The sequence below is a fragment of the Vigna unguiculata genome, chromosome 3 (assembly GCF_004118075.2).
Source record: "Vigna unguiculata cultivar IT97K-499-35 chromosome 3, ASM411807v1, whole genome shotgun sequence".
In the NCBI taxonomy this organism is placed as follows: domain Eukaryota; kingdom Viridiplantae; phylum Streptophyta; class Magnoliopsida; order Fabales; family Fabaceae; genus Vigna; species Vigna unguiculata.
Window position 1 is genome coordinate 55,517,969 of NC_040281.1, and position 14,804 is coordinate 55,532,772.

A 14,804-nucleotide genomic window follows, 5' to 3' on the forward strand; every position below is an offset into this window, starting at 1 on the left:
ATGTTCAACATTTCAAATTTTAACACATTTAAAAATACATAATTTTTCATTCATATAAGATTTTGAAACATTCATGAGGAGTCAAGAAGAAATATAATCAATATATACAAATGTAATTTTTTTTATGTAGACTGCGAACTCAGACTTTTTAGACTTATAAACTCAATATTTCAATTTATCTCACTTTTTTTAACGTATCAACCGTCGGACCAAACACATGTTGCGGCCACTATATCATTTGTATGATTTGGTATATATATTTGCCTCTGATTGCAATATATGTTGTGGATTTTCAGAAAACGATATACTTATACGGTGGTGTGACACATAACATTTTATAGATATATATTTTTTTATGTAAACTTGATGTGACTTTGCAAAATTCTTTGAGATGCCAAGTAGCTTATTCTGTGGTAAACATAGAGATGACTATTTTTGGGTTTAGATTGGCGTAAGGAGCTTGATTATGCTAATTTGTGATATGGTTAAAATTCGAAAAGCAACGGCTATATTTTAGAGGTAGTGTGATTGGGTTGTGGATTCTCCAAGTATTATTGAATAGAATAGAGAGAAAAGGTTGATAGTGGGGGTATGAACTGTGTGAGTCTAAGGTTTTATTTGATGTCAATACATGCAGAATATTCATCTTGTCTGCAGAAAATTAGTGATTACGATTCCTCCTTATCGAACCTGGGCCAACAACCCAGTATTCAGCCCACGCTGGATTCCACCCATTTCAGCCATGTCAGCCATGTCAGCAAACCCACACCATCAACTTAAAATATAACTGCTTCTTTACAATATAAAATAATTAAGAGCCACCACAAAACTAAAACACCATCCTGCTTAATTTTACCTCTATTTTTCTTTTTCTATCAAAATCTCTCCCCTTTAGGCTGAAGGATTTGGTAAAAAAAGTTTAAACTCACATTTATATACATCTTAATGTCATTAAAAATGCATTATGTATACTAAACTGTCTTATGGAAAGGTTATGTTAAATATTATTTCGGGAAAAATACTCTTTAAACAAAGAATTGAGACAGTGAAAAAAAGAGTGATGAAAATAAGAAACTAATAGAATCTTTGCGATACAAGTCTTACATATGACTTTGATAAGTATTCATTTATGCTTTTTGAATTTTTTTTTTCTCAGATATTTTGGAGGAATAAATATAGGGATAGAGTGAAGTAACCAAGAGATGTGTGGGCGGAAAGGGACCTTAGATCGAGGCATTTTAGTTTTCATTTATGATGCATAAAGAAATGATATTAAATTATTTATAAGGTTAAATCTTGAAATTACTTCATTCAAAATTTTGAATTAATTTAGTCTTTCATCTTTTAAAATATGTAAATTTAGTCATTTTAATCAAATTTTGTTAGGTTTATTTGATATTTTGTATGCATTTCAGAATTATATTTGAGTTATTTATATTGTTTGACACATTTTTTCTTTAATATTAAGCCAAATACTATTATGAAACGAGTTTGAAATGTTAAATAAATTTAACAAAATTTGATTAAAAATACTAAATATACATATTTCAAAAGTTAAAGAATTAAATTGGTCCAAAGTTTCAAAATAAATTAATTCTAAAATTTTATGGTTGTTTTTTTTTTCATATATTTAATAATAATTTTAATAGAATCAGGAAAGCATTTGTCCACACTCAATTATGTGTGGAAGAAAATGTCCACTATATATTAGCGAAAGTATACCTCTTAAGATACACTATTAGCGTCATGAAAATGAAGTAACATATATTTGGTTTTCTAAACCTTATAAGTTTAATTATATTATACTTTAAACTTCATTTTTATTTTTACTCCTGTAAATAAAGAAATACTTTTAATAAGATTAAAATAACTTTTATAAATATGTTTTATTTATCTTTATAAAAGGCTATTCTGGACATCACTGTAGAATTTTGGTGTTTCTATCATGTTCATCATGTTCATTCTCTAAGTTCATTAATTATGTGCTCTTAAAGAAAATGGTATTAAGGAAATTAAAGAAGAAAAAATATAAACAAGTATTAAATACAGGAGCCAACCAAAACTAACTCGTGATATAATCATGAAAATCTATATTCTGATAGTTCAAACCGATTTCGAATAAATCTTGGGTGATACAGGTGGACAAGTTTTCAAACTAAACAAAATTTTCTTATAATATTTTCTAAATTTGCCACTTTATTATTACTTGTTTATGTACATGATTAGAGACGGTAACCGGCGGGGCAGGGACATGTTTCGCTATCTTATACTCGTCCTTACATAAAAGAATCATCTACCTCTCCATATTCAAATTTAAAAGATATCAAACTTTTGTCTTATCCTCGTCTCATCGATTAACGGGTATAATCTCATACACATGCTCGTACCTATTTTCTTACTTTTTCAATATTAATTTTACTTGATTTTTATAAAATAATAAAACATTACGGTAAAGGAAACATAATATTATCAGATATTGAATATTAAGATGATGGTTGTTTAATCGATATCAAATATTTGAAATAAATTATAATTGTTTACATTTTATATTAGAATAACAAATAAAATTTCATAAGAACCAAAACATTTATTAAATTTGCAAACATTAATGAAACCTAGTTGATAAAATTTAAAAATATAAAAGAAAAACAAATATTCAAATTAAAATATATTTTAAATATTTGTTTACTTCAATTTTTTAAATTCTAATGAATTTCTTTTTTATACACTAATAAAAGTTATAACACACCGCTTAATCAAAATGACGCAGAGAACAAATAATAAACATAATAATAAAATTTTAACATAGATCTTATATCTTTTGATCTCAATATATGTTGGATTGTGATAAAAAAAATTCATGGCAATAATATTAATTTTTTATATTATAATAAATAAAAGTTATTTATACAATTATAGTAAAAAAATTACAGTATGATTGATAATGAGTTAGAAAATAACAAATAATCAGATAAAATATATCAAAATATTATTCTACATGATGAAAATAAACAACAAATAAAAATATTAAAAAAATAACAAATGTGTGTCTTATAAACAATTTCAGGGATTATCAAAAGAAATCGCAAAAAGGAAAACAAATGTATAATTAAGGATATGATAAGATGAAAAATACCTTAAGATCTAAGAAAACTTTTCAAATATCAACATATATACCCAATGGTTGAGAAATAACAAAAAATTGTTTTAGAAAAACAAAAAGAGTTCTTCAAATGAAACAAAAATTAATAATAATAAGTAAATATTTTTTTTATATTACCTAGTAGATGAAGTGTTTATGTTATCAAACACTTAAATTGAGAGTATTAAATATTTTCATGTGAAAGGAAAATATACAATAAATAAAAATATTAAAAAATAATAGAAATGTTGAAATGTGTGACATTAAATTTTTTTAATTAACATACATCATTTTAACATAATTACACAAAGGTTATAAAAAGATGAAAAATAGATTGGAAATGCGAATGAGTTTCATGACAAACCAAATAATTAGGAGAAGTAAAAAATATAATATAGAAATATAGAAATATATATATATATATATATATATATATATATATATATAGATGAAAAATAGATTGGAGATGCGAATGAGTTTCATGACAAACCAAATAATTAAGAGAAGTAAAAAATAGAAATATATATATATATATATATATATATATATATATATATATATATATATATATATATATACATATACATATATACATATATACACATATATAAGGTTACTTAATTAATTGTGAATATTTTAATAAGGCTTAAATATCTTTTTGGTCCTCATTTTCGTAGTGTTTGTTGCGAATGATCCTCATTTTCACAGAATGTTTAAAATGGTCATCATTGTTACCAAATGTTTAGAATGATCCTCATTTTCGCAATTCGTGTTTTATTTGGTCCTTTTCTGTAACGTCGTTTAAATCATTAACGGAGCATTATACATTTGGCACGATTTGTATTAGGGTGTATTACGTGTACTGTACAGGTGGCTTAATTAGATATTTGGGGATAAATAAGTGAGCTAGGGTTTTGGTAGGGAATGTTTGGGCAGTTGGTGAGTTTTGGCAATCTTGTTCCTCCATTCCCAATTGGTATTGCTGCAATCTTCTTCTTCCTGCAATCCCATTATATAGGTATGTTATGGTCCCAATCTTTTTCCTTTACCTCTGATTGTAATCGTTGGAGGCAACCGTGTTGTATCACTTCATGCACTATTGGTGGTTCAACAAGAAACGAATTAACCTCGATTTGTAGTTGCAGAGATGGCTGTTTTGAGGATGGCAAGAACTCCAAAGAATATATTGGTAGAAAATTTTGGGTACAATCTATTTTTATTTTTGTGTTAATAATAAATTGGTTTTAATTTTTGGTTTATTGATTTACAGAGTGGTGGTTCCAATAATGTGGGCTGCAACTTTTTCAAATGGTGGTGTTGATGAAAAGGATGTCATCATCATGACACAAATGAGGCAGATTAATGAATTGGAGAAGTCATTGAAGGTTGTTGAGAAGAGGCTGCAATTAGTAATAGGGTTCACTTGAGTTGTTATTGTATTATTCGTACTGTTATTGTGTGTAATCTTTTAAAGTCCAATCTATTTTGTACTATTGTTAAATGAAGAAATGAATTAGTTTGATTATGTTGATATTAGTCCCAACATGTTCAAAATGACATCTTAATCTGAGCATTGAAGTAAGTGAAATTGATTTAAGTTTGGGAAAAATTAAATTGATATAAGTCTGGAAGAAGTTAAATTCATAACATTAATTCATCCTCATCAAAATGCACTACATCAATGTTTGACAAAAGTGAAACTGAACGAAGTTTAAGGAAAGTCAAAATGCAGTACATCAATAATAAATTCTACATCAGAAATTCTAAAAAATAACTAAGACGTTTGTAGCTGCTATCATGGCCTTCTCCTAATCTGTAATTTCATCCTAAACTGCTGAGATGGTTCTTCTGGTGTTGGTAGTGGTGTTGCTTGACTCTCCACTTCATTCCTTGGTGGTTGAGTTGTTTGAGTTTCAGCAGTTTGTGCATTCTCAGCAGTTTGGGCATCTGGTGCATTCTCAGCAGTTTGGGCATCCACAGGCTTATCTGGGCAATTGTTCCTGTTATGTCCAATCTGACGGCATATGCTACATTTTTTTCTATGACCTCCTTTGCTGATTTGTGTGTTATCCTTTCTCAACTCCCACTCTTCCAACCTTCTTTTTTTCTTGGGTCTTCCTGGTAAGATTCTCTTATGAGGTGGATGGACGCCAGGGTAGGGAGTTCCCCTAAATTTCCCTAATTGCAAAATTTCCCCTAAATTGAAAAAATTAACGTTAATTAGCCACTTGTACAGTACACGTAACACACCCTAATACAAACCATGCCACCTGTACAATGTTCCGTTAATGATTTAAACGACGTTATAGAAAAGGACCAAATAAAACACGAATTGCGAAAATGAGGACCATTCTAAACATTTGGTAAAAATGAGGACCATTTTAAACATTATGTGAAAATGAGGATCATCCGCAACAAACACTACGAAAATGAGGACCAAAAAGGTATTTAAGCCTTTTAATAATTTAAACGGGAATGGAGATATGGCGGGAACGAGTATGATGGCGAAGATATATACATCCTCATACCCATCCCCATACCCAATTGAAAAAGTCGGAAATTCTCCATATTCATACTCAGTCAATGCAGGGATTCTCCGTCAAAATGAAAACAAGTTCTGATAATACCCACGAAGGCGGGTTTGTTTGTCATCTCTACTTGAGATATAAAAGATTTTAAAATACTACAATTAGTTAAAAGAACAATTTCATCTTCCTCAAAGTTTAGGGAACCATTGTTGCTTCATCTGAAAATATCAGGATTACAAGGAGCAACCTTATTAATATTGTTTTAACAATATCTATCCTTGGATTATTCTACTATAGCACGAGTACTTTAAAAATCTTTCTATAATGGCATGTAATGTTAAAGTACTTAAAAATAATGAGATTTTCAATATAGTTATTCGTCACTCCTTTAAACATTAATTATGAGTTACTGAAAATACGTAATATGATAATCTTAAAATCATCGTGGAAGAAGAAGAGGTTAATTTTGTATTTAAATAAATCCTACATCCAAAACCAAAAAATAATCATAAACTTTACCATTAAAAACTAGCTAGTAGTATAGATTCAATGTGTAACAAAAGTAAAAAATAAAAAATAAAAAGACAGAGATCCTATTTTTATACAAATGATCATTTAGAAATAATATATTATAAAACACTTTCCAGTCAACCAACTATCTATCTACAAGGAAAAATATGCAACTTTAATGATTAAAAAATGGTATTTTTAATACATTTAATATATATATATATATAACACTTTTTGCAACTTATTCAGCATGTCACATCAGTAATATATACCACATCAACGATCACGTGACAGTCACATGGCAACATATGTCATTCTAGGAATGGCACTTAAATAGATATATCATTACTAAGCAAAACAATGTCAAGTATACTATAGAGAATGAGGTAATTGAGATATAATATTTTGTTGATTCTGACGTAATATTTTGTGAAACAAATAAACGTTTTATGACAAATACTAAAAAGGATATTTATTTTATGACGATGTTTCAGCCCATCTTTTAGGTGAATTGGAACAGCGTAGAGAAAAAGAGAAAAAAAGAAAAAAACAGTGATAATTAGTGTATGATCCACTTCTACCACTCGTGTGTATGTATATTAGTTTGGAGGTCCAAAGACTTTGATTCCGCTGTAGCACTTTTTTGAAACCTACACAAGTAGGTTCACCTGTCGAATTTTCCCGGCGTCGACCCGCTGCATACTTTTCCGCAAAATATTTCTTACCACTTTCCTTTACACTTAAAAACAATAAGAAAACAGTGGTTGTCTCTGATTGGAGAATTTATTTTTTGACTCCAATATCTTGTGGAATATTTAAATGTATTAAGAGATTGAGTTTTTGTGTGTGGATTTTATGGATGAAAAGAAGAAAGACGAGGAGGTTTAAAGTGTATAAAAATGGAGAATTTTACGGTGAGATGAATAGATGTGTTTAGAAGAGTGGTATGTAAAGAATGAAAAGAAAGTGTTGGCAATGAATGGATGTGAATCTTGGAATGGCATTTCAATTATTGTCCTAAAGGAATTGAGAGAAAGGAAAGAAGATGGAAATGGATGTGCATGAGGTTGGAATCAATTCCCCATAATAATAATAATCTCACCATCACTACTCCCCCTTTAACTGCACAGCATAAGCCTACCCACTGAAGGCTTACTCAGAATGCATTGGGTGGGATGAGTTCATCTGCTTGTTAAGCCGTAGGTGGGGTTAAAGAGATATGGGATTCTGTAGTAGATTTGCAGCCTACCACATAACAACTACCCCTCATATAGCCTTACATCCCCTGGATATGTTCCTCTCAATAATGCATAGGAATCACGTAAAGATGGGCCAAAAAGACTAATACAGAAAATAAACGTGTATGCAAATGCAAATGCATCAACTCCTATTCTTATTAGGATTAAATATATTTTAGGACGTGAAATTGTAATCTTTTTTTCAAATTTTGATATATTTCGATCTTTAAACTTTAAATTCAACAATATGTTAAAGGATAACGATACTATGACTCCCATTTATTTATTCTGATCCCTTACTTTCTGACATAGTTCAGTGTGGATCATTGATTAATGTACCACTATCTTTTCCTTTGAAAGAATCAATGACTCAAACTAAGTCACGTCAATAAATAAAAAATGGAAGTCAAAAAATGAGAGTCAAAATATAATTTTCCTATGTTAAATGTTCGAATTGATATTTAAGTTATTTATATCATCTTAGATGTTTCAACTCAAATGTTAACATGAGATTAGAACAATTATATCAATTTATTTCTAAAATTTAGAAAACAAAATGTATCAAAGTTTGAAACAAAAACAAATTTCAATTTCGTGTTCAAGTTTTTAAACTAAAAATAGATTTAACACTTATTATTATTATTATTGGGTATTACTTCTCTTTCCCACCATTTCTAAGAATAACAAGCCAAGGCTGTACACATTTTATCACAACTTCCAGTAAATTCTTTCTTTCAGAATCCCTTGTCAAGAAATCCATTACCAGGGAACCAGAACTGGCATTTATGTCCCACTCAATAGCTCTTACAACCAGTATATAAAGCTTCACAACACAACCAACACATTCACCATCTTTACTCTCAACCTATCCTAAAACATCTACTCATTTCTCGCCTGAGACTTCAATTATTCACATAATTCTTCTTCAAGGGTAAATTTCTTGCTTCTATGCCTGTCATTTGCATTTTAAATCATTTCTTACACGCCGACGTTATGTGTTAGTTTCTTTGTTAATGCAGTGGTAGTGGTAGTGGTGTGGAACCTTATGGTTCAACTCCTATGAATAGATTGAGTAGAGCATAAAAATTGACAAGATTGCTATGCTATGCTATGCTATGCTATGCTATCACTAACACAGTAGTTTCTAATGCAAATAACCTATATGTGGATAAAAAATTGCATGCCTTTTATAGAAATTAGGGTGATATTCATAATGCATAAAACAAGGATTCTGACTAGGCTGCATGCACATATAGCCCTTATTATCTGGTTACACTGAATGATCGAACAACAAACTTTGGTTGATAAAGTATGTGTATTGATGATATTGATCAGGAAAATGAGCTGGTCTGGAGGAGATTGGATGTGTGGTGTTTGCCAGCACATAAATTTCAAGAAGAGGGAAGCATGCCAGAGTTGTGGATACCCCAAGTATGGGGGACCTGACCCTTCGACCTACAGATACAACAGGACTGAAGCTTTGGCAGGGGACTGGTTCTGCAACTGTGGAGGTCACAACTATGCCAGTCGATTAAACTGCTACAGATGTGGTGCAATGAAAGATGATTATTCTTCAGGATATGCCAACAACTCTGGAGGTTATGGATCTGACACTTTCCCCCCAGGATGGAAGACTGGAGACTGGCTTTGCCCAAGGTCTTTTACTACTCAAAATACTCAAAATACTCTCTCTATTTTCTTCCACATTGTCATCACATTTTCACCTGTTTCACTTCTGTAAAGACCCTGCATTTATTTGTATCTACAAACACTAACTACATCTCCAACTAGTCCAAGTAAAAATGGGGTTAACCCTACAACACCAATAGAGTTTTCAACTTCATTTTACTTGGGTTGAGTTGGAAGATCCATCCAACTATCATAAAATCTGAACAATGTAATTTAATAACATGTGACTGGTGTACACACCAGCTGCATTGTATCCAAGGTACAATCTCTTTTTCTTCCTCCCATAGGCATGTAGAGTGACACGATAATTACAGCACGGATGGTGGCCAGTGTTATTTTATTGCATTCATCAAACAAAATATGAAATATGATACAAATATTTTTCTTTTTCTGATATAACAGACTTGGATGTGGAGTGCACAATTATGCCAGCAGGACAGAATGTTATAAATGCAAAATGCAAAGGGATTTTGGTGAGAAAAGTTTAGTTTTCTGACGTTTCATCTGTTCTTTTTGAAACATATAAGTCAAGATGTTTCTAAAACGTACCATTTAACCTAAATTCCAATGACATTTGTTACTCTTCTTTCAGGTGGTGCAGATTGAAAGAAGAAACTTCACAAGACCTGCAATATCATTGACTTTTCCCTTGGCGTCTTTCTTATCCTAACAATACCCTATCTTGTTTTCCCTATGTCAAGTTCTAGATAAATCATGGATGAAAGCCTCTGTTAGAATCATAGCAATGTTTTTTCATTAGGAAGGAATATGGTATCCGGCTGTCATTGTTTCTTGCTAGATTATGTACTGACAAGAAGGTTATGAAATCCATACACTTTATTTTCTGCATTCGATACTCATGTTAACTTTCCTCCCCAAACTTTCCCTTCTTAGCTTCACCAATTCAAATGCAAGTGTTCATAATACTTGCTTCAGTACTTTTCACAAACGGTGTGTGTGAAAGAGAGTGGAAAGAAGAGACTGAGACATTGTGTGCTGGTGGGGAACATCTGTTTTATTCAGTTGCTGGGGTGGTCCAAAGACTGCTTTTCATAATTCATACATCAGACTGAGAAATCAGACCCAAGTCATGAATCACTATGAGCACCAGATTCAACAACACTAAGGGAAACCAATGAGTTTACCACCTAAATGAAGAGCTTAAGATACAGCTCTTAGACCTTCCAAACATGCAAGAATCCAATGCAACATACATGTTTCAACTGAACTTCAAACAAATCAAACATAATTATTTATACTAATTAAGTTGTTGCTGGGGCATGAGTACTGTCTTGATTGCTAATTGAGCACTAAAACTGGGAAGGAATTCTAAATTTCAAATCATGATAGTGCTGGATTATCTTTTTGTAGGCTTCACTGACTTAATAGCAACTTTAGAAAGTGGAGGTTGACTAAAAAGCATATATATATATGTTCTTTGTTTGTCACTGTGCTCTGTTGTAAAATATTCTGCGCTTTCATTAAGCAAGCTTTTGGTTTATATGCTTTGAAGATGTTAAGATAGGACCCCACTTTTAATGAACTAGTTCCCCCAGCATATTGCAAGGATCCAAAGTGTTGGACAATCTATCTGAATGTAGTGGCTGCTCTTCCTTTCTGGTATCCTCATCTAGGAAAAAGACGCACCAGATTAAGGAAGTAATACTATTTGTGGCACAGGATTTATAAACAATGACTTTCTCAAGGTTCCTTTATCTTGTTGGGAGCACATTAGATGATGCAAAATAATGAAGGGATTAAAGGATTTTCTTAATTCAAAAAAAAAAGAAAAAACTAAAGAATCACTTTCAAGAGGCATCTAAAATCTATTGCAATGTTACATTCCTTAACTATGCTTTGTACATTGGCAAAAAAAAAAACTCAAACATTAAATTTTAAAATTATCATACCTCAAAAGTGTTCCATCCCATGAAATTTTCCAGACATACTAAGAGACTTAAATTTCTTATAACAATTGGGTAATGCATACTCTTTTGTTTCTTCCTCCAGTACCTTCGTTGACTTTTATTTTCTACTTTGGTCCATAAGTGATTTTTCATCCACCATCAATCTCTCCCAAATGATCATTAAAGAATTTACACACGAAACAGCTCAACAAGCTAAGTGAAAAGGACGGTATTTAACATTAAGAGACTAGTTTCTCTGATTTTTGTAGTTGCAATGAAGAATCACCCAAAAAGGTATCCTCTTCAGACAATTCCTGTCATAAAAATGTAAGAAGAACATAATTACCTTATGGCTCATGCAACATCACATGCAAGCATGAATCTCCCATGAATCCAAATATCCATTCTCTTTTCTCCACCTTTTCTGTAAACAACAGCTTTAAACACTCTGACTCCTTTAGCTTCGAGCCTTGTTGGTAGTGATACTAATAAATAACACTGAAATGTGGCTCTTGGAAATTGGAAAGGGAAGAAAGGCAAATAAGAGTATCTCATCTAACAATAATTTAAACATAAGTTTTGGAGTGAAGTTATTGGATGCTTTTATACATGTATAATTATTGATTTATTTCCCTGATCGTTTCGTTTGGTTCAATTTGATTTCTTTATTATTGGTTGGTTCTATTTAGGGTTCAATTTGGTCATTTCTGTTAGATTAGAATTAACGTGTTCGTACAATAAACGTGTGTCAGACCGTGAAATTTTTTATTTTTTTTATTTTTTTTTTCTAAAAATTTATAAATTGTCACCTGTCAAGTTACCGTCGTGTCACGTGACATTTACAGTTGTGACAATTTAGTTATCTATTTAAATTTTTTGTTCAATTTAATATTTTTATTCTTTTAAAACAATCCAATTTTGTCATTTTCAATTTGAGACTAAATTAGTAAATAAGTTTAGTTATATCTTATATATAATTATTTATTCATTTTGTAGAGAATAAAAGTTATTTTTTTAGGTTTTCTATAAAGTTATTCTAATATTTTATATTTTTTTATTTCACTTTATTTTTAATAAATTTAAATTTATTTTATATATTAATTTAATAATATTATAATAATGTTTGTATTTATGCTAATTATACTAATAATAATTATAATAATAATAATTTTATTATTTTTATTATCATAAATAAAATGAGTTATAACCTTTTTCACGTCTATAATAAAATTTGTTTTTAAAGTAACAGTAGATTCAATATTTTTATATCTTAAATTTACTAATAAAGTTATAAATTGAATATCCTTTGACCTTAAATAATTTTAATTTTAAGAAAATACTATAATTAATTTCTAAGAGGTATTTTAGAAATTTATTTAACATCTAAAATATTTATTTTATATCTGTGAATGTGTACTAAACTAATTTTCAGTAAATTTATTATGTAATTTGTTTTTCATATTCAAATCGTGTATATAGTCGTATATTTTGCTTTTAATATAATAAAAAATAATTTAAACATACAAATTTTAATTTTGTTAATTTAATTTAAATTTTACTAATAGTTAAGATAATTAAATACTTATTTGATTTTTATATTAAAAAAATAATAATTTATACTTAGCATTTTAATAATCATAACTCTATTCACATGTATTCTAATTCTCCAATTTAAATACCGGATAATTATAAAGTTAATTATATATTAATATTAACTTTTTCTTTATCTTCTTTTACCAAATACCAACGATCATGATTAAAGATAAACATATGATTATTTATTTTAACTATTCAAGAAAATGAATAAAATTAAATTTTTTATATTATAACTATTAGTTTTTATTATACTAAAAAAGATAATACGTGAATATTTATTATATTGAATTGTTTTAAAGTCATTATGTGCATCAATTTATTTATGTTATCACTAATTTTGAATATTTATTAATTACTTTATTCTATTGTGTTTTTTAGCTTTTATTTTTTTTTCTTGAATCTCATAAATCTCGAATATCATCTTTTCATATACAAAATTATATCATGAACTAAAATATTTAAAATTTCTTATTACCATATCATTATCCCACTTCAACGTAATATTAACAATCTATCATTATGATGTCATTGTCTCACTTCAACATAATATTAACAAAATAACAATATGAAAAATAATTACAAATTCTTCTTATTTGTAGATTATAAATAGGGAAAATAATTACAAATTCTTCTTATTTATAGATTATAAGTAGGGATGACAATATGGACCTAGTTCGTCAGGCCAGCCCGCAGGCTTGTGAAAAAAACGTGGGACGGGCCAGGGTAGTAAACCCGCAAACCTGTAGTAACTTGCAGTCCGTGCGGGCCTGTCCGCAAGCCCACATAAAAAAAACTTGCACTTGTGTACATTAGTTATTTTTTTATGGACTCTTGCATTAATTCCAAATTTTTGTATAATTGCAAATGACAAGTATTATGCTTTTTTGAATGTGCTAAAATTTAAAGAATACATTGTGTATGTCATAGTATGAATATGAATATGATGAAAATGTTAAATTATCAAATTATCATCCAACTCCCCAAAGTCTTTACTTAATCTTGTGAACTTCTTAAAGTTTTCCAATTTTTAAACATTAAAAGTTTTATCATAAGAATTAAAAAAAAATGGTTAAGTAATGTGCAGGACGGGCCAATGATTACAGGCCGCACAAATTATGCAAGACGAAACGGATCAGCCTACGATGTGCGATCCTTATGTGAACCGAGCTTAAACGGTCGGACCGACACGCATTACCATCTCTAATTATAAGAAAGGTATAGTCATCGGGACCATAACTTGAACTCTATTTGCATAAAAGAGATTACTAATTGTATTAATAAATAAATAAATTACAATATAAAAATATATAGTTTATTTTTTACACATAATAATTGTTTTGTACAGCCTATAAATCCAAAAATAAGGATGAAATATAGTGTATTTATTTCAAGGATAAGGATACACTCCTTACACGAATCTAGGTATTTAAATTACCATCTCAAAGTTTTTAAATTTTCTTTTAAGTATAAATGTTGATGAAAAAGTTATCATTTTTATTGTTACCATATTTTGCTATATTTTTCTTTCACCAAGATTTAAGGAGAATATGACATCTTTATCAGAATATAAAGAGCTTGATACATATGAAACGTTCAATTTTATTGAAATTATTTTATTTTAAAAATAATAAATCGTAATCAATTACTCCTTTTAAATATAGATAAAAACAATATTTCTATTTTCAAAAAAATATTATTATTTTTTGAAGTATAATTTAATTTTGTAAAACAAGCATTCCTCTGAATCCTGTTGTTACCAAAATTAGATGAAGGACATGTTTGATTTTTTAGATGACTTTATATATATATATATATATATATATATATATATATATATATATATATATATATATATATATATTATTTTTTGGATGTTTGATTTAATTAAAAAAAACAGAAATAGTTGAAAATTCATTTCAATATTTCACAAATGTTTAATAAAAATAAGTTTTTTATAATTTTAAATAAACCTAAACAATTTTTACTTATTTATTTGAAGATAAGTATAAATACTTGTAAATAAACATATCATTTACCTTTATTTTTTAAGTTTAAATAAACTTATGCAAAATCCAATTGAATAAAATGATATGAGATATTTTTCTCATCAAGATCACCGTAAAAATCGAACAAATATTTTCATATACAAACAATTTGAGATGTTCTTTTTTTTTTTCCTGTTCTCTTTATATAA

General features: G+C 28.9%; 1 protein-coding gene across 2 annotated transcripts; it reads left to right on the forward strand.

Annotated features, from left to right (window-relative positions):
- The first annotated feature begins 8,163 nt into the window (after window positions 1-8,163).
- LOC114177539 (uncharacterized RNA-binding protein C17H9.04c-like) lies at window positions 8,164-9,933 on the forward strand. 2 transcript variants are annotated; one of them, XM_028062923.1, is made up of 4 exons: window positions 8,164-8,349; window positions 8,754-9,074; window positions 9,510-9,589; window positions 9,700-9,933. In XM_028062923.1, exons 2-4 carry the CDS (start codon window positions 8,758-8,760, stop codon window positions 9,711-9,713), a joined length of 411 nt encoding a protein of 136 aa, XP_027918724.1. In that variant the 5' UTR covers window positions 8,164-8,349; window positions 8,754-8,757; the 3' UTR covers window positions 9,714-9,933. The 2 variants fall into 2 exon arrangements, with proteins under 2 accessions (XP_027918724.1, XP_027918726.1); XM_028062925.1 differs by having other exon boundaries at window positions 8,168-8,349; window positions 9,510-9,580; window positions 9,700-9,929.
- The last annotated feature ends 4,871 nt before the right edge of the window (window positions 9,934-14,804 follow it).